Raw genomic sequence first — 20,060 nt, 5'->3', positions numbered from 1 at the left:
TACCGCTAACAAACTCTGTGTCCACTGACAATGTCATTGGTGCTAACAAATGCTACCGTTAACAACCGCTGTATCAACATCAGCATCAGAGGAAATCTTCCTTCATTCTCCTCACCAAGTAGTAACTATCAGCATTTTCTCCACTATTAGTTAACTATGATGAAAAAACATTTGGTAATTTTATGACTTTTGTTGTAGTTTGTGACAAAGGAATTACAACTAAACCCACGTCAGTGAAGTGGCAGAGGAGGTGCAGACAAAGGGATGCCCACAACCATGGCTGACAGTTGCTATGGAAAGCTGATGGTTTACAGCCTCAGCAAAGGCCAGAGAGTCAAGCCCACCAGTTAATCAATGACTGCCTTTCACTGAGCCAGTGCCCGTCAAACACAGATGCACATACCAGAGGAAGATAGGGGACTGGTTTTAAAAGGAGTGTACAGGGAACAGCAGCAGCATGGGGAGAAGGAGGAGGCAATGTCCAACCATCATGGGGGAAAAAACATCTGAACTAATACAAGGTTAAGGGGAAATGGTTTGGAGGAAGTGATCACAGGATAAATCTACTAAGACGCTCTGATTGAAGATTCCTCAACATAGATACAGACGTTTATGGTAGAAAAGAAACTTTCGATATGCTGACGTCAACATGATAACGTCTACTTTTAGATGGATATAGAGGTAACTTCTCTGTGTGACTTTGTTAATAACGCCCATTAAATTCATATCCTACCTCCTATGTGACAATCTCTGTGGTCTTGTAGCTGCTTTTAAACACAAATCTGCTCAACCAGTCCTCCCTTGGACACGTCGATTGCGAGCACAGAATGTGCGTAGTAGCAAAAATATCTGGGGTGTGCAACTAAGTGCTGCAATAGCGGCACAAATGACATCATTTCTGGTTCCCACATGACAGATGCACTACAGCCTAATCCAAGCTTTTACCCTAAAATGTGACCATGGGAGGGTCTCCCCAACAAATTGCTTTTAGGTCAGCAGGTGTGTCATACTTATAACTATAATAACACACAGGGTTATACTTATGATTTGGGATGATTTAGGAAAACAAGTTTTTCACTTTCTCCAAAGCCAGAGGAGGCGTGATGCAACTGCTTACACAGTGCGAGTCGGCCGTAAACTCAGCTTTACAGTAGGTCTCCTATTAGTGGAATGCCCCTTTAAAACATTCCTTCCATTTCCCATCCCTGCTGCTCCCAGCATCACCTCCCACAGACAGATGCAGTCTGCAGCAGAGCCATCATCTGCTGTCTCCAGTGGACACTCGACACAGAAACGGTCGGAGGCTGGTTACTGCATGTCCGAACAGATGTTCGCTGCCCACCCACCCATCCACCCCCATCCACTCCACTCCTGCTCCTTTTGTCAGAACTAACGAGAGCCAATCCCCTGCTGTTAAACATGCTTCCACAGGCAGATGGCTGCCGGCCTGATGCTGTTGAGTCAGTATCAGACCAAACTACGTGAGCTGTTTTTGGGGGGTTCTTTCAAACTCAGGTGAAAATTCATTAAAACTTTAAACAAGTCGTGTATGGAAACATATATGAATTGACAAGTGTAACTAGAAAGATGTGTATCTTTACAATTACCCACATTTATCAAACTGTCTTGTTTAAATGTACAGAAGGAAGGATTTTTTTATGAATGATTCCACAACAATCTTTCAGCATAATGTAAATCAAGTGATATAAAACACAATAACACATACTGCCCACACACTAGAGGACAATTGGTCAGAATTCAGTCCAGATCTGGTGCTTCTGACAATTTGATGCCCATTGAACATGTATTAAAGGTGACATAGAATGCTTGTATCACACATATATGTTAGTTATGGAGGTCTACTTACATATATTAACTTGTTTTCATGGTTAAAAACCTCCTAATCGCTGCAAACGAGCCGATCAAAATATCTCCTCACTGACGCTCTCGTCAGCCGCGCTGTTTCAGACCAAAACCACACCCCCAGAATGTGGACTGTGTTGTGATTGGCCAGCCAACGAGAGCTTTCTCACTGTCCTGTGATTGGCCAGGTACCTGGAAGTGACGTAATAGATAGGCCAGCTCTCAGATACACAGCTCCCCCTCTGGCACGGTGGATGCTCTGCATCTCAGCAGCTACAACGAGAGTAGTTCTTCTTCTTCTGCGGTTGAATGTACGCAACCGGATGTGCCCGGACTAGTGCCCGCACCAGGAGGCGCTACGGTGGTGAGAGGAGTGGTGAGGATTTCTGATGACGACATCAGATTAAGGAAGTGCCGATCCGCTTTGCAGAGCCCAGGAAAACAATACAACACTATTTTCTCAGCAGTGGCTGAACTGTTTGTTCTGAAACTTTAGGGTTTCATAAACGAGGTAATGACGCAGATACACACACAAACGCAGCGTTAATTGGAGCTTCCGGTCTATGTCGCCTTTAACATACATGATTTTAACATCATCGGATGCTTCACAGTCTTCAAATCCAATCAGTGGTTGAACAGCGATTCAGGGCGTGAGCAGAACACTGCAATAACAATGAGAGCGAGTTGACAGGGAAACGAGGGTTTCATACTGTAGTTTACAACCGCAACTTGCACAAGACATGTTGATCCCGTCTTCTCAGCCACGACTTCTTCCAGTTTTAAGTGGCTCTTCAGTGCAAAAATCACTAACAACTTCCCACAGCGCAGACTCACCTAAAAAAAGCCAAGAAAGGGCAATAAAACCCACGTCAATACTGGCATAAGACCTCAGGTCATCTGTCATTAAGGACAGAGAGCTGTGATCCAAATATGTTAGTATTTTAATAACTAACAGATGAAAGCGAGTTACCGCAGCTTTAATTAAACTTGCGAGGGTGCGAGCTTAATGCTTCAAATCAAAACGCTCCTTTTTGATAGTTATAGACACTTTACTCACCATTCATCATCATTATTGTTGTTGTTGTTGTTTAAAAATGTAACTACTTTGATTCTACTTTTGATTTATTAAGACTTGGACTTATAATGCAAACACATAAACTTGGTTGAAAATTGCTTCAATTCTCTCACCACTCCCAACCCATGATTTAGTGATCTGTGAGCAGTAAACAGCTATAAATCCTTCTGTGCCTGTCTATAAATTCTGCAGAGGAATCTGGAATCACAGGTGGAATTTGGAATTTTGCAGGGCACTGTGGTGCATATTCATAAATTTCAACACAATTACTCACACATAAAAGACCATAGTGTTATTGTAGGACACCAAATACCCAGTTATTACTTGTCAACACCTTCAGGTAAACCGGACAATTATAATTTAATCAACCGATAGTCCCAACCGATTTTTTTACTGTGTATTTGTATTGTGTTATTTAATTTATGTTTAGGGCCACACAGTGGAGTAGTGGCTAGCACAATTGCCTTGTAGCAAACAAACGGGTTTACAACCCGGTACAACCGAGGTACAAAATGCAGATAAAGTCTAACAGCTCTCTCTGTGTTCCTCGGGTCTGGATCTCATTGTGGTATTCTAGTGCTGCACATAGGAAGTGATTTGTTTTATGTCAAATCAGGAAAAATTGTGCTTGTACAGCGAAGACGGCTGCAAATACAGAGCCTGTTTTCAGATGAAGGTCACAACATACAAATGATGTGATATCGTTTCTGTTCACAAAGACCAAACGGAGCAGAACCATAAGTTACACATATAATGGATCAGATCGGGGGGAACATGTCGACAATTTTCAATAAACGCTGCTGAGATTCTCTTTCCAGAAGACCTTCATCCTATGAATAAATTTCCATGAACCATGTGGAGGGAAAGTTATTGGGAACTGTTAAGATTTCATGACGTAGACCTCTGGTGTGGACACAACCCTGGTCTTATCAAAGGCACTGTTGTATTTGGAGTATTTAACCACCCACTGCCTTGACCTCGGTGTATTCAGAGGATGTGCGTTCAAAGACTGTGAAAAGAAAACAACCAACATGCAGGAACACACACACTGACCCAGCGTATGCACACCAGCTGTTGCCAGTTTCTGTCGCTCTCGCTGCACTGTGATGCCCTCGTCATCTGTCTGACCTGCACTGTGGGCCTGCTGGGAGCCTACATCACATCTGCACAACCTCATGAGCGTTTCAACATCCTCTCCTGACAATGGGGGGTCAGACCAATGTGTCACAAATGACAGACGTTAAGACGCTGCAGCACCAGAGACTGCACAGTGACCGTATTTTAAAAGCGGAGAAAGAGAGAGTTTGTGTGTGTGTGTGTGTGAGTGTGTTGTAAGATCAGTAAGAAGTTTAAACTGGCTAATATGAGCAGAACCCAGTGACCTAGAGGCTTCTGGTGAAGCAGAATGCACAAAAGGAAAGCTCTCTTCTATTCCAGGTACCAGCCCTGATTAGGTCACAGTGGCAACATAGCTATGTAACAGTAGACAGACACATTAGAGTCTGGTTATGCCAGAGTGGAAGGCAGGGAGAGGAGGAGGAGGAGGAGGAGGAGGAGGAGGGAGATCTACAGATCTGACAGACATCTGACATCTTACCCTTGTATATGTTTGTAATCTATATAGAGAACTCACATGGAGGTGCTGGGAACTGGGTGGTAGGAGACAGCAAAGTCGGAGCAGGTGTTCATGGTGCATGTGTGGAATGACAAAACCAAAGCCCATTGTAAAAAACACCCATAATTTACTTCTCCTTGCATTTAGACAAAGCCTGCTGATGCAAGTATAGATTAAACATCTGACTCTTGTTAAATGGAAGCTTGAGGGAAAATCGGCATCAATAATAACCCAAATCAGAACTTGAACTGAACAGAATCGAAACTTTCGTGACTTGTTAGCACAGAGTCAGACTTTGCCAAGTGAGTGTTAAATATATTATTTATAAGCTGTTTGTTAGATATATGCCGAACTGGAGAGAATGTTATATTTAATTCTAAAACGTAAACTGCGTTCTGGTATATGCGCAGTTTTGCCAAACATGAAATGTAACAATACTTTTTGGAGGTTTTTCAAAGCAGGTTTGGCAAACGCTCGCACGTTGACAGGGACACATAGAAAGCGGGTAAATACAGTGTGTATTCCCCACATTGTTGAAGGTAGTCACACGACGTAACCTACAGGAACCAAGCACTGGTTCGTCCGCAGTTTGGCTTCAGTCAAACACAGGTTTATAAAAGTACAAGCTCCGCACGTTAGTCCAAACACAAGAGCGCGTAAACACACAAAAGACTTACTTTAACTCCTGGGAATGAATGAAAGTTCTCTCCCTGGTGTTGCTGTTTTCATCGCCTCTGCTCCTTTAAATAAACCACGTGGTTTTCCTCGTTTCTGCGTCTTCTAATGGAACAGCGGCAGCGTTTATGAGGGTTTTGTCCCGAGACGCGCTTTTGTTATGATAATCCTTGGAAGCGCACACGCACTAATGTATTCAGTAGATATGTGCGAGGTCACAAAGAGAACTGTCCGCTGGGCCACTTGTTACAACACCACTCCATCCGCGCATGCCGCGGTATATTCCACTTCATTCAAACCAGTGCGGGACTTTACACTCGCTGGGATCTGTGTCCATTGTCTCCTTGTCCCGCTATTCACGCAAAGTGAAGACGCTGCAGTGCTGGAGCTGCTCTGTCTGTCTGTCTGTCTGTCTGCCTGCCTGCCTGACTGACTGACTCACTCCCGGGGCTTCTGTGGAGGAAACAGCTGGCTCACAGTCACCTCTCACTGCTGTCAGAGAGAGAGAGAGAGAGAGAGAGAGAGAGAGAGAGAAACCAGAGAGGAGGAGGAGGAGCAGGAGGATGAAAGAAGGTGGAGATCCCGATCTGATCCTGAGTCAGAGCTGAGGGGGGAGAGAGAGAGAGAGAGAGGGAGAGGTGGAGTGGTTGGGTGGGGGTTTATAGAGAGAGCTGTCCCTGAAACACACACCAACCTCTGTGACAGTCCCAGCACCAGGATGATTTTTATTTCCATAAAACAAAATACATTGTTACAACTGTTTCAAAATGAAAGCTGCAGTGTGTAATTTTAGTTTTTGATGTTGTTATTCTGCCTCTGTTTGAACAACACAAACAGATTCAGTCATTATCGCAATTCCTTCACATAATTACCCACATAACAAAGTCCTATAGTTCCCTTGGTGAAGTCAACTAGAGGACTTGAGGACTTGTGAATATCGAATAGCAACCAGGGGGCAACTCCACTGGTGGCTTCTCAATAGATTTATAACATCAGTAAACATTTTCCTGATGAATGATTGGCTCCAGTTGCTAGTTTCAGGTATTCTTTAAGAGAACATCATGTCTGTTTTGTAAATTCTGTTCCAGTTTAGAAGAAATTCAAAGATCAAGATCATGGCGCACAGTTCAACTCCGTTTTTTGCTTTTCCATGAGTGAAAGTACCTGGTACCTCCTGCTTTTCTAGTACCTGCTCTGACAAAGTATCAAGCGAAATTAAAACGTGACGTAGACGAAGAATGCTCAAACGGAACAATGCCGAAGTGTAGATCATTTCTAAGATCTCAATATTTAACAGAGGCGTCTGGTGTATTTAGTGTCAGACGGATTCTAATGATTCAGTAAATCAACTGCTTTACAAGTCTGTAGTTTGTGTGTTTGTGTCGCGTATAACAACAACAATCACATCAGTTTCGGCAACTATGAACTTCTGGTCGAGGCTTCAAAAGTTCAGATTCTTACGGGTGACGTCACAGATGCATAAGGATTAAGATACAACTGACAAGGGATAAACTCAATAAGCTTTTATGGATTTATTGATCAGGTCAACGTCAGTGCGTTATGCTTTGGAAACATTCATGGTCATCTGCCATGTCAATAAAACTGATTTTAGTTTTGTGAGAGAGCGAGCCAAGCTCTCCCTCCCTCCCTCTCCTTCTCATATTTGACTTTATTGCTAAAGAACAAAGGTGAAGCCGTGCGTGCTGCCAGACATTCATTTAGCCTGCAGTGAGCCATAAAAACACACATTAAAGGAAACATTTGTGATAAGCGCTCCCTGGAAACACATTCGCCTCTGCAGTAAATGTTGTTCAGATTATTGTCTGAAGTCCCACTGACTATATTCTTTTCTTTTTAATCACTCCTGCAGAGGCAACACACATTAAAGTGATACTTCAGCGCTGACTGTGCCTTGAGCGCCCCCTGCACTGAGAACCAGGACACAAGGAAACCTCGATTTTAGCCACCTACATAAATGATCATCAAACAAAATCGAATAGAAAATCATTGTAAATAACAAGTGCCTTAAATAAGCCAAGTCCTCACCTAAATATTGAGAGAACAGGAGCATTATTATTAGAAATGTAAGTGTGAATAAACAGCCAGTGATGATATTAAAGGGAGAATCCAAAGATTTAAGACTAATCATGAGTCACAATTTGAAGCAGCAGAGAAGAAAAGCTGATTTCTTCAAAGGTCTTCTAGGAATCAAGAATAAAAAAAAAACTCACACACGGATCATACATTTCCCATAATGCAACTGCCTGGTAATCATTCACTTGATTTCACTCCTTTCACTCCACATGAATGAGTTGCTTTAAACTAAATGTTTTCCACTTTTTTAAGTTTATGTATCCAAGACTTTTCATTGCCAGTGGAATGTTAGATGTTGCTCCAGGACCTAGAGTTTCTTCTTCTATTTCTCCGTCTTCTTCTTCTTCTTCTTCTTCTTCTTCTTCTTCTTCTTCTTCTTCTTCTCCTTCTTCTTCTTCTTCCCCTGAATTAATGCTGAGATGTCTGTGTGAGCACACCTTTGCTCTTGTGTGCTTCCTAACAAGCCGAATCACTGCTGGCTTCAGTTTGTTCATGCCCTTTCACTGCTGGGATTTCCCTCCAGCGGCTCCTCTGATGTATACTGTTAATCCCACAGGATTACCACCAAACACATTTTCATTCTCTAACTTGCTGTAACTTGATTTTTCTATAAAGTGTAAAGCCGATGTGAGGCCTATAAAGTATTCATCCAGCGGGTGAAGACACACAGGACGCAGACAGATTTACCGATGACACACATCACGTGTCCTGTTGATGATGATGGACGTGCTTGACGATGATGCATCACACTTTATGGGAGTGGTGCGTGATGTGCTTCCTGCTCTCATTTGCATGGCCTACATTAAAACACAGACTCAGCCTGACAGTGAGTGAACTCTGCTTTACCCTCACACTGACGCCTCAACCTGAAACCCCCTCTGGGGCCAAAGTCGGATCTGTCTGGGGTAGAAGGGGCAGTATAAATAGCCCCGCTGTCGCCGCTCAGGTTACCGAGCCAGAGACCAGGTTGAAATAGCAAACGACAGAGCGGACACACTGACGGACTACACACACACCCACGACAGTCATGCTGCAAACTGGAGACTGTGTGAAGACAACATATAGAAAGCAATAATATCAGTTCATGTTTGTAATATCACTATTTCATTGTTGTTCAGCCAAATGCATGAATTTCTAAATGACGGTGGTGCAATACCGGGTTCCTTGAATTATTCTATTTGGTATGTCGCTGAAAACTCAATTTATGTTTGATACCCGTGAAAATAAAATCAATGATATTTTCCTGTTCTTCATCCTCTGTCACTTCTGTATCAGTGCTACAATACTTTTGTCACCTGACTTCACTGTTACAGCGTTTTCCAACAGAAAGACGTTTTTGTAAACTGTCCAGAAAGAGTGGTTATTACATCAGTAACTCCTTTGTGACCTTAGTGATTCTTTGAGTTTAAGTTCGGGGCAGATATAAATAAGGATTATATTCTTCTCACTGCTCCTTTCCAATCAACGCTAGTGTGTGATGACACATCCACAGAGAGGGAATTTCACTTCCTGTACAGACACAGTGAGTAATAATGAGTTGTGTCTCCACACCCGTGTCTCAGGAGCTCTGAGGTAAACGTCTATGAATCTTTATGACTTCAGTGAAACGGTCACCGCTTCGACGGTTGTAACTTCCCCTCTGATTTGTTTATGATGGAAAATGCTCTCCTGTCAAACTGGTTCATAATATGCAAACCTTTTTTCTCACGTATGAGGAAATCTCCTATAACACTTATTAACACTTATTTATCAGTTATAAATAATGTTGAACTGTTGTAAAGATACCAGGATGGAAAACAAACATGATTAAAGGAAAAAATATCAATACCAATCATTCACAGGGTATTGTTGTACACGTATAACCCACAATCCTAAATGAAATAAAACAGCATTATCAGCCAACTACATCACATTTTACATTTAAATGTGTTATTCTATCAGGGGGAAGTTTGAAATCCTTTGTTCAGAAGTACCTGAGTGACACACATGTACAGAACGAGTGGACAAGCAGCTTCTGTGTCCTCGTGATTCTTTTGGGTGACTTTGGTGTCACAGAGTGAGAAGTTTACAGTCAGAAAAGGCTGTCTGTTCACATAAGGGACCCTTTATATTTAAAATGTGGAACCCACAGGAACATCTAGCTAAAATCTCCACAGTGATCCGTTAAAGATCCACTCAGCACCACAGCAGATTTGAAATCATTATATCTCATTCTCTCCCTCGGGTTTCCTTCGATATGTGAATGCCTGAGCACAGCAGAGCTCACTCTGTTAACTCATTAACACAGAAAGCTCTGGCCGCTCTTCAATCGATGCTTATTTAAAAGCACACACACTGTGCATTTTATACTGAGCAGACCTGCTGGCTCTTGAGCTTCGTTTTCATTGTGCAGACACAGAGCCAATGGATCGATCTATGGCTTAGTAAGGATGTATACGTACACACTGGCACGCAGGTCAAATCACTGGTTTCCTGTAATGTTTGTTCTACAGTGGAGAAAATGGAAATCCATACAGAGCTAAGTATATCTCTGATGGTTTGGTTGCACACAGCACATCATGTAAAGTATGAGAAACCATTCATATCAGCAGAGTGATTTATGGGAGAAAGGGTTGAGTTGACTGGTACCTTGTGACAGGCGGAGGGGCTGTGTGACCTGGAGTCCATCTACGGCGCAGGGGTTTCCACAGGGATGCAGCGTGATGACCCCTGACCTGTTCTCTATGTAGCAGTGCTGGGCAGCTACTCCTGCACCCTGGATGTTGATGTCCACAGGACCATGACCCAGGGTGGTTCGACCTGAGGGGAGGAAGAGGAGTTATGAAGCAGCAAGTGAGGTCCACCTCTAATTCTGTTTTCACCAGGAATGCAGTGATTTCACAAACTATCCAGATATGGAGTCTGTTTAGTTTAAGTAGATAAAACTGACATTTTTGCTAATGTAATGGAGTACATATAATGTGAATTACAGGAACCTATGTATATATATACATATATGTGTATGTATATATATACATATATGTATATGTATATATATATACATATATGTATATGTATATATATACATATATGTATATATATATGTATATGTGTATATATATATATGCTAGATTAAGTTTCTTTCTGTCTTTCTGTCTTTTCTTTCTGTTTCTATTTTCTGTTCAGTTCCAAAGTCCTACAGGTGAACTCCAGTTTAGATCTACAATCATCTCAGAGTAGAGAACTTAAAGCAAACAGGATGTTGTCATGAACTGACAATGATTAAATATCATAGTCAGCGGTAATGTCAAATTTGTATATGAATTAAAAGAAAAAAGCATAATGATGGTATGGCCCGTAAACCTTGACATACACATACCAAACACATCATAATAACTAAAGCTGGGGTATGCAACATTGTTTGGTCATTATCTATAATAATAATTCCAAGTGATCTGAATGAGAGAATAATATTTCTGCACCTCCTCTAGACCTCCAGACTGTTTGCAGCCTTGAGGAATCATTACAGACCCCCAGTGTTTCTTTTATAAAGCGACGAGCAACAAATGCAGCGACTTTCTGTCATAAACATAAATACTTTCTGAGAAGGAAATTCACAGTTCTGCCGCACGAGTGCGATCCATCTAACTGTCTTTACTGCAGGCAGAGAGTCGGACACACACGCAGAAACACTGTCAAACAATATCCAAACACAAGACAATGAACGCCAGCACAAGAGAGAGGTGGGAATATAAAGTATATAAAGTAGCGTGTTCGTTGTCTACACACGAAAAGTGAGGCTGACGTTTTGAGTTTTTCACTCTGAGAGCCGTTTTCAGCAGAGAGTCAGTACTTTTATACTTACGCCAAGTTTACATCCAGGTTTATAAACTTTGCATGTACTGTAACTTAGACACTATCTCCCACGGATGGTGTTGACAATGTCCGTTTTAAGCCCGTTTGTAACCTGAGAGTCCAAAAATGCTGTCACAAAACGTGTGCATGTTCCAGAGGCTGCTGTCCGTTAAGGTGCACAATGCTAACTGAAGGCAGCTCAGCTCACTTTTCCCCTGGCTTCTCTCCACTGGACTAACAATAACAGTAAGAGGACACTGTGGCTAAATAAGTCAAACTACAGGGACACGGGTCTGTCCAGAGACATGAAGCCAGCGTCAAACACAACACTCAGGAGAACGTATGAGTCTGCAGAAGCATATGTGAAGCATGTGTATATTATTGTGGTTCCTTGAGACCAAGACCACAATAAAAATGCAATAATATGGGAGACAGTGTGACGTCATATCGTGTTTGATTAATACAACACAACAGTGATGACTGTGTTAAACTGTCTCACCCTCAGGCAGAGGCAGCAGAGTGATGGCAGTGCTCAAACGTCCGCTACCCAGGCTGACCAGGTGGGGGCGCTCTGCCTGGAACTTAAGCCCTTTTCCAGTCTCAATCAAATCCAGAGGAGTGCTCTGCAGAGGAAGAGAAAAGGTCAAAGAAAAATCATCTGATTTAACATATTTGTTCCACAAAATTAGTCAAATCGAAAGCGTGTGAGGGAGAAAGTGACTGTTAAATAACATTGGTCAGTAAAATTCCAGTAGAAAGTTAAGTAAGACAGAATTTGAATGTGTAAATTAAAAAAACATTCTAAAATGTTAATAAGGTCGCATATAGAAAGTAATATAGAAGAATATAGAAGAAACTAATGTAAATTAACATATAATACAATAACATATGGAAATGGTGAAATAAAACCAGCTCACGTTTGTACCAGAATATGTCACATTTAAACCCACCTGTCACTAATTTATAGCCACAGGTGCAGTAAAATAAGCAGTTGATGTGTGAGTGGGAAAAGTCTCCACAAAGACACTGTCAATCACAGACAGACAGACACACAGACAGACAGACAGACAGGGTGTAATCTGAGCATCTGAACGAGGTCACTTCCTCCGACTCCACTTGCACAGTTATGTGTGGACTATAAATGGCTCGGCGTGAATGAATGGGACCCAATGGGCACTCATTTCCTGTCCATTAGCTGAACTAATTAACTCAGCATGATCAAAAAAAAGAGAAAAAAAGAAAGAGAGAACTGAGGCTTTGTCTTTGTGTCGAGCACTGACTTCAGAGTGTGCTCATCCTCTTCTCTGAGGAAAGAGGAGACACCTGAGGACATTTCTATAGCTGCCTGTTTACATGCAGTGCATCCGTGTGCGTGTGTGTGTGTGTATGTGTGTGTGTGTGTGTGTGTGTGCGTGTGTATGTGTGTACCAGGTGTGTGTGTGTGTGTGTGCGTGTGTGTGTGCTCCCCTCCCAACCCCAAGCCATCTCTGCCTGAACCAAGCCACCATGTGCTATCAGCTCAGCGAGGGGGAGGGGACGTCGCCATAGCAACTGTACTCTGCAATTAAGAAACATGAAGCTCCTGCGGGGTATTCAGTGAGCTTGTGACGAGTGCAGCGATGGAGCCTAAATGTAAATGTGCTTTCAAGTGACCCTGTTAGTGTTAAAGTGAATGCACGTCACTGCTGTGATGATGAAGACATAAACTACTCTACGTCTATTATTACATCCATAAACTCACAGGGAAAAAAATCCACTTATTATTTTGACTTTTTATACATAATTACTCTCGTGTTACGTGTTGAAATGACCACAAGTCAGACTGAGTATTTCTATCCAGGTAGTTGTGAGAGATCTTTAAAGGTATAGTTCAGGTTTTTGAAGTGTTGTTGTTTGAGGTGACTGAGCTGTGCGCTTCCCTTACTTCAGGAACCACAAGCTCATTTTACAGGCTCACCTAATAAAAGGTATTTTTAAATAATGTTCACCATTTTATCTTGTTTGTCTACTGCTCACTCTCCCACACCAAAGTCCATAGAGAACATCGATGACTTCACATCACGGCACACAGGACTTGTTGATCCACTGCTGCCTCCATTAGTAAGTTCAAATGCTTTATTTTATGACTCCAGCGTTTGAAATCCTTCTTTCAGATTTACCTAAGTTACGAAAACCTACCAAACAACGCAGCAGTGGACCAGGAGTCACTGTGTCCTTGAGAGCTAAAAACACTGATTTTCTCTATGGACTTTGGTGAGAGAGCGTGAGCAGTTTCAAATCCTTAGTTTCCAGTTGACAAAAGCTGTCTAATGGTGAGACAACACATGTTTTTAAGTTATCCTGATGCACTCAAGGCAGTCAGCACTTACTCTAACTACCACAAAAATGATTTTTAAATGACTGAAAAGTGTCAGATAAAACATTTCTATTGTTAATGTGTGCAAAGGTCATATGTGTGCTCTGCTGAGACTCTGTGCAGAGACTTTTCATTCTGGTTAATGACTTCACACTGAGAAGCATCATCAGTGACTGAGCATCACTGGAATTTACAGTGATGTAATTCATTAAACAGCCGTTTGGTTTGACATCATCTGATTCTTTCTTTGTTATAACTTGAAAAGCACTGACTTTAAACATTTAAAAATTGGAGTTTCTCACTGACACGTGCTTATATTGAAGAACCAGCTGCGTCTTTATGTCGCAGTTCATTAGCTGGTCGTGTGTGTCCTGATGGGATTATCTGATTGTGGAGGTGCTGCCGTTGGAGTGGGGTCAACACTAAAGAGGATTGTTTAGATAGAGATTGGCTGTGAGGCACTGGGAGGCTAACTGGGAGTGAGGAGGAGGAGGAGGAGGAGGAGGAGGAGGAGGAGGAGGGGAGCGAGGGAATTAAACAGCCTTATCCGCTGTGTGCTGCTGCTCCCCTGTGGTACACACACATCCACAGTCTCTCTGTGTCAGTCTGTACATGCAGTACTTTACTGTAAGGCATGAATATCCATTAACTGCATTTCTTATTTAAATGTATTGTGTTATATACATTTATTTATTTATTACAGTGCAGGTTTTTACTTGTACATACTTGTATAAGTACATATACTGTACTTTTGGTCCCAGAATGTATCTTGTATATTTTTTTCTTATTGTTAATTTTAGGGATGCACCAATTTATCTCCTTTACATCGGCCAATATTTACTTTTAATAACCGATCAGCAAAGAAAAAAACATCCACTCATAAAAACACCAATGTTTTTCTGGGCTATGTTCACTAAATAAAACATTGTCTAACTGAAAATACATTTGATTAAAATGGTGAAAAGGCTCAACTTTTTTTAGTGAATTGAAGCATTAAAGGTCGTTTCCTACATTTGTAGGATTGATGATTCAAAGATTGTGTGATAGTGGGAGAGACTTTAAAGGTTCTCTGTGAATAAAGATCTTTGTGTCCTTTTAAATTCAAATAAACAAAACCCTGTGGTATCAGTTTCAGCTAGTGGCCAAAAACATGTGTTATTGTCCCAGAATATCACAATCAGTGCATCATTCAATTATTTTCTTTTAAGTCATTTTTATTATCGTAGATCATAGATTTTGAACGATAGAAAAAAGGGAAGAATATCTGACACCGTATTTTAAAAAATACGTCTCGACCTGATCACAGGACAAAAGTCACACCTCCAGCAGGTTAAGGTTTTTTTTAAGAGGTTGTTCAGTTAGATTGTGTTCACCTGCAAGATCCTGTAGATTTGACTGTAAACAAAACAAGGTCCATCATATTTTCAGTTGTGTACTTAAGTGAGGAAGGAAGCTCTGAGTGGATGCAGCTCATCTTCATCTTCTTATTTGAAATTATTTGATTTGCATTGAAGATATTTTCTTGATTTAAATTTCATTCATAAAATGTTGTATTCGCATTTACCTATTTATCATTTATTTACTTGCTTGTTTCTTTTTTCTTCTTTCTCTTTGTCCCAGTTCTCTCTCTCACACACACTCACTCACTCACACACACACACACACACACACACACACACACGGACACACACACACACACAGGCTGATGGGATTGTCTGACCCAGCAGGTGGAGAGCGACACATCCAATCTGTGTGTCTGTCTAATTACTGACTCTGGCTGAAAACTCCTGCTCGACAATAAAGTGACACACACACACACACAGTGTCAGGACGTGTTACGACTGAACACACTGAAGTGACCCTGTGTGTGTCCGCTCGTCTCTGGTTTTATCATCAGCAGAAGACGCTGGAGCCAGAAATCTGTCAGAGCAGCCAATGTGCTGACATTTAACATCAATGAAGACTGTTGTTGAAAAGAAGAGCGTGTGTGTGTGTGTGTGTGTGTGTGTGCGTGCGTGTGTGTGCGTGACACGCAACATATCTGACACACTGACGACACATGACAGAGTTGGTCTGTGAGGGTTGCCAAGTTGAGAACAAAGAGGCTGTTTCTCCGCTCTCATCCCTGCTCTCATCCCTGCTCTCTTTGTTTTCACACTCTGCATCTTCCCTCCCCCTCGCCCTCCCCCTCCCCCTCCCCTTTGATGAGACGCACACGTGTGCACCGCACTCACCTGTAACACCTGGTGGCTCTGCCGTCCACACTCTGGCATGTTCCTGTTCAGGCGGTCCATGTCCCCGGAGCTGTCCTCAGCTCCCTGCGACACATGAAGCTCCTGCATGGGGGGAAGAATGTGACAAGCGTCAATGAGAGGCATGAAAATGAGGAAGAGATGTCGTCATGTCGTCAGTGACTGTACGTCTGAATTAAGCAGAAGAGACTCCGATCCATCACACTGGTTCAAAGGTGATGCATATTCACTGGGAATATCCCGTCCCCACTCAGCCTCGACGCTAATGTGTCAAGGTGTGATTCACACTGACACTGGCACAAACACACAACAGATGGTAGACAGTGTTTAGCAACACTCTCTGAGGAAGGAAGTGACACACACACACACACACGTGCAGAGGCATTCATTCTCCTGGTCGTTGACACATTGATTGGGAATCTGTGACCTTGGCTCTCTCTGTTTTGCATTCAGTCTAGAATGAGCGGGTATACCCAGGATTTGTGAAGCCGCGTGAACCTGCTACAAATGGTGATGAACACGGTGCCATGGCCAGGAGTCGTGACGCCCATGTGTGAAATGTGACATCACAAACACGCCGGAAACAGGACCAGAGACAAACAAACAACAACACCATAACAACACCATGGAGCCCAGAGACAGTGTTACAGTAGAGGTCCCTCCGTCAAAGCCAACAGTGGGTGAGTGATTTTAAGGCACTAATGAAATGAGAGAAAATGCAAAAGCATCATAAATGAGCCGATAAAGAAGTGAATAGTGTGTTCACATCAGGCTGATGTTCCCACTAATGCCGATCACAGCTTCAGCCTTTGACTCGGGAGTAAATACCAACTTGATAATTGATATTAAAGAGGTTTTTTGATTTTTTATGCACTCATTCTAACTGTAACCAGTTAAGGCCAAACCATAACCATACCAAAATTCACATCATGGACCAAACCATAAAACAATACTTCATCAGAGAGAGCGAGAGAGAGAGGGAGGGAGAGGGAGGGAGAGGGAGAGGGAGGGGGAGAGAGAGTTTGTGAAGCTATCCTTTTAAGGACTCTGCACTGACTTCCATTTAATTTGAACTTCCTTAATCCTTAATCTTGACTTTATTTAAGATTAGTGTAACCATGACCAACCAACAATTCACATCTCAGGTCAAACCCTAAATAATAACTCATAAATGAGGTTCTGCCTCATTAGGACCAGGTTTTGATCTCCATGAGGACTACTGGTCCTAACAAGGTCAGTGTTTCTGTCAGAAAAGGTCCTAAAGAGGTACCACACACACACACACACACACAGTACAAAAATCCCACAAGTTCTTCCCTACTTGCTGAGTCATTTCCGTGGAGTCAGCACAAAACAAGTGGCTATAAATATAATCCATGTCTATATTAGAGTATGAGTGAAGTGGATTCTGGATAGAAAAACAACAAAGAAAACACCTTTGCAGTTATTATCTTGAGTCAGGAGAAGCGAATGGAAATGTTAAAGAACACATAATTAAAGCAATCACAGGAAACCAGAGTGCACTCGCAGATGTTTGCTCGCCTGCTGCTGCAGCGAGGATGGAAACTGTGATTGTGATGTGCTCGTCCCTCAGGATAACAAAAACACCGCTGCAGTATCATATCATATCACATTTTTTAATATCATATTTACTCTGCTGACTCAGCCTCCAGCTAGACGCAAAACAGAAGAATTCCATGTGGACAAGGAACGTCTAAAAGCACTCTTTGTTTGTTTGTTTGTCTCTGCAGGTGAAAATTACCTTCCTCCAGTTGTCCAGCAAGTACAGTGCCTCCATGGCAAAGAGTGGATCCTGACTGCACACTCAGTCCTATCAGTCCTATCAGAAGACGGAGCAGGACACTGTCAACGCAACTGTCTCTTCAGTGGGACTTTCTGTCCATGAAACACAGGTTGTGTCTTTGTCCTGATGTGAGGCTTTTGTGCCGTATCCTCCTCAAAGTCTCGCTCAGGAGCGAGACCTGTTGCTGCTTGCTCCTCTAAACCAAGACCTACATTCCTGAGTGGCAGCACTGAAGTCACAGTGGTGTGTGTGTGTGTGTGTGTGTGTGTGTGGTCAGTTGTTAAGCCTATGGGGTTAGATTAGGGTTAGTGTTGGGTCAAAGGTGACACACATTATGGTTATAGGATAAGAGTCCAAGAGATGAATGTAAGCACATGTAATATCCTAAAATAGACCAATGACACTAATGTGTGTGTGTGTGTTCTAAACTTGTGAGGACATTCTTATGAAATGGTTGTGTGTGTGTGTGTGTGTGTGTGTGTGTGTGTGTGTGTGTGTGTGTGTGTGTGTGTGTGTTGTATTTGTGGCTTTATGAGGACCAAAAAGGTTAAGGACATTTTAGCTGGTCCTCACTTCTCTAAAGGGCTTTTTTTGGGGGGGTTAAGACCTGGTTTTAGGGTGAGGATTAGAATTGGGTTTAGGTTTAGGTTCGGGTTAGGTTACACTGACAGGATCAAGTCTCACTGGTGGGCATGAAAATAATAATGAAGATATTAACCCAGGGGAAACACAATTTTTAAATTTTTCAATAATAATACTACTACCCCTATTATAATAAGACAAAGCTAAATGAACATCGGTGAAATATTCCCTTAAGGAATTGAATGTAAGTCATGGAAACCAAGGACCTTGTCAGGACCAGTAGTCCTCATGGGGACCAAAACCTGGTCCAGAAATGAGGCAGAACCTAATTTCTTAGGAACTGTTTAGGGCTTAGATTTAAATTGTAGTTATAGGTGAAGGTCAGAGTTAGGCATTCATTGGTTATAGTTAACGTAGGGGATCACGTTTTGTTCAGACAGTGCAGTGTCCTGAGAAGAATATCTGCGCAAACCTGTGTGTGTGTGTGTGTGTGTGTGTGTGTGTGTGTGTGTGTGTGTGTGTGTGTGTGTGTGTGTGCGTGCACTGATCAAAAGAAACAAGGAAGAAAGGAGCGAACAGGAAGGGGGAGAGGAAGAGGAAGAGAGAGCGATGAGTGAAATGATGTGACGCAAACACAAAGGTCAGAAATAAAGTTGTGAAGGGATGAACATGTTGAAGCAGGAAATGAAGAGCTCTGTTATTAACTCCAAAAATATTTGACATTTATAAATAAATAAATCAATATAGAGGCACTTTGTAAAGACATCAATCCGCTGTGATCAAAGTTATAATATACATCAATAAAGACTTTATAAACGATAAAAAACTGCACAATCAGTGCATTTTGGCCGAGTTAACAGGATATTTCATCTCCTCACGACACAAACATTACAGCCTGTTAGTGATCAAAGTGCCTGTAGGCCGACAGTTAAACAAACAGAAGATCAGGTTCATTAAGTACAATTATCAGAGCAGTGTGAATATTTAGAACATGAAAAACATGAAAACTACAGTACTCTTGTCTGTCAATCAATTCATTTTTAATCCGCATCATGAACTTCACTAACACGGTAATGGCGGCTCTGCTCGACGGCCGGATGTGTCTCTACATGTGCGCAGACATGGACGCACGTCAGCGCGCGTCGACCCCGTCCTACACGTTATCATCCACATCACACACACAGTGAACTTTCCCCTCTTTTACAAGCCTGATCCATCATGATAATGGTCTTCAGGTGCACTGGGACCAGACAACCAGCATTCATCACGTCCAGCAGGGATCATCTGATCATCTAACCCAGCTCATAAACTCTTTACCTCTATGAGGCTGTGGAATGGAAAAGGGAGAACAACCGTAAGTCTTTAACAGAGGTCAGCTGAGGGGAAAGCTGCTGGTATTTTCATTCATTCATGCATTCATTCATTCATGCATTCATTGTCTACCGCTTTATCCTCCACATGAGGGTCGTGGGGAGCATGGAGTCCATCACAGTGCAAACAACTCTTTTTCTTTACAGTTTTTTCTGATTGTTTTTTTTTGCTGTTGAATTGAATTTTCAAACTTTTGTCCTACTTTGAGTTTGGTGGACATCAGCAGCTTCTCCTTCTCTCACATCCACTCACTCTCAATGTGAACACAAAGAACTCTCCATCTCTCCATCTCTCCATCTCTCCATCGTTCCCTCCCTCTCTCCTCTCATGCCAGGGGCAGAAAGGGTGGCATTGTTTTCTCTTCGGCAGGAATGAACCTCCTCCTTTTTCTTTCTTTTTGGTTTGGTTATGAAAGGAGGAGGTTCACCAGTTGGTTGGAATTTGAAATGTTGAAGGGAGGGAGGACACTCTGCCAACTGGGATGAAATGTAGGATGGGAGGAATGATATGGACGAGAGAAAGAGGAGGTGAAAGAACAC

At 42.3% G+C, this 20,060-nt stretch overlaps 1 protein-coding gene across 21 annotated transcripts in view; it reads right to left on the bottom strand.

Moving 5' to 3' along the window:
* Nucleotides 1-20,060, bottom strand: part of phldb1b (pleckstrin homology-like domain, family B, member 1b) — a 121,520-nt gene that overhangs the window by 69,553 nt on the left and 31,907 nt on the right. For 6 of the 21 annotated variants that reach the window (XM_058634207.1, XM_058634205.1, XM_058634217.1 and 3 more), the window contains exons 1-4: nt 17,527-17,997; nt 15,747-15,848; nt 11,656-11,779; nt 9,951-10,121 (exon numbers count right to left, since the gene is read on the bottom strand). In XM_058634207.1, the coding sequence (XP_058490190.1) occupies nt 9,951-10,121; nt 11,656-11,779; nt 15,747-15,848; nt 17,527-17,562 (433 nt within the window). In that variant the 5' untranslated portion in view covers nt 17,563-17,997. Of the gene's footprint in view, nt 1-5,230; nt 5,680-9,950; nt 10,122-11,655; nt 11,780-15,746; nt 15,849-17,526; nt 18,000-20,060 lie in introns of those variants that run through there. The other 15 variants (XM_058634218.1, XM_058634216.1, XM_058634220.1 and 12 more) reach the window with 8 other exon arrangements.

Source organism: Solea solea, chromosome 7, assembly GCF_958295425.1.
Source record: "Solea solea chromosome 7, fSolSol10.1, whole genome shotgun sequence".
Taxonomy (NCBI): domain Eukaryota; kingdom Metazoa; phylum Chordata; class Actinopteri; order Pleuronectiformes; family Soleidae; genus Solea; species Solea solea.
The sequence above is the reverse complement of the archived record's forward strand: the minus strand, read 5'-3'. Positions and strand labels throughout refer to the sequence as shown.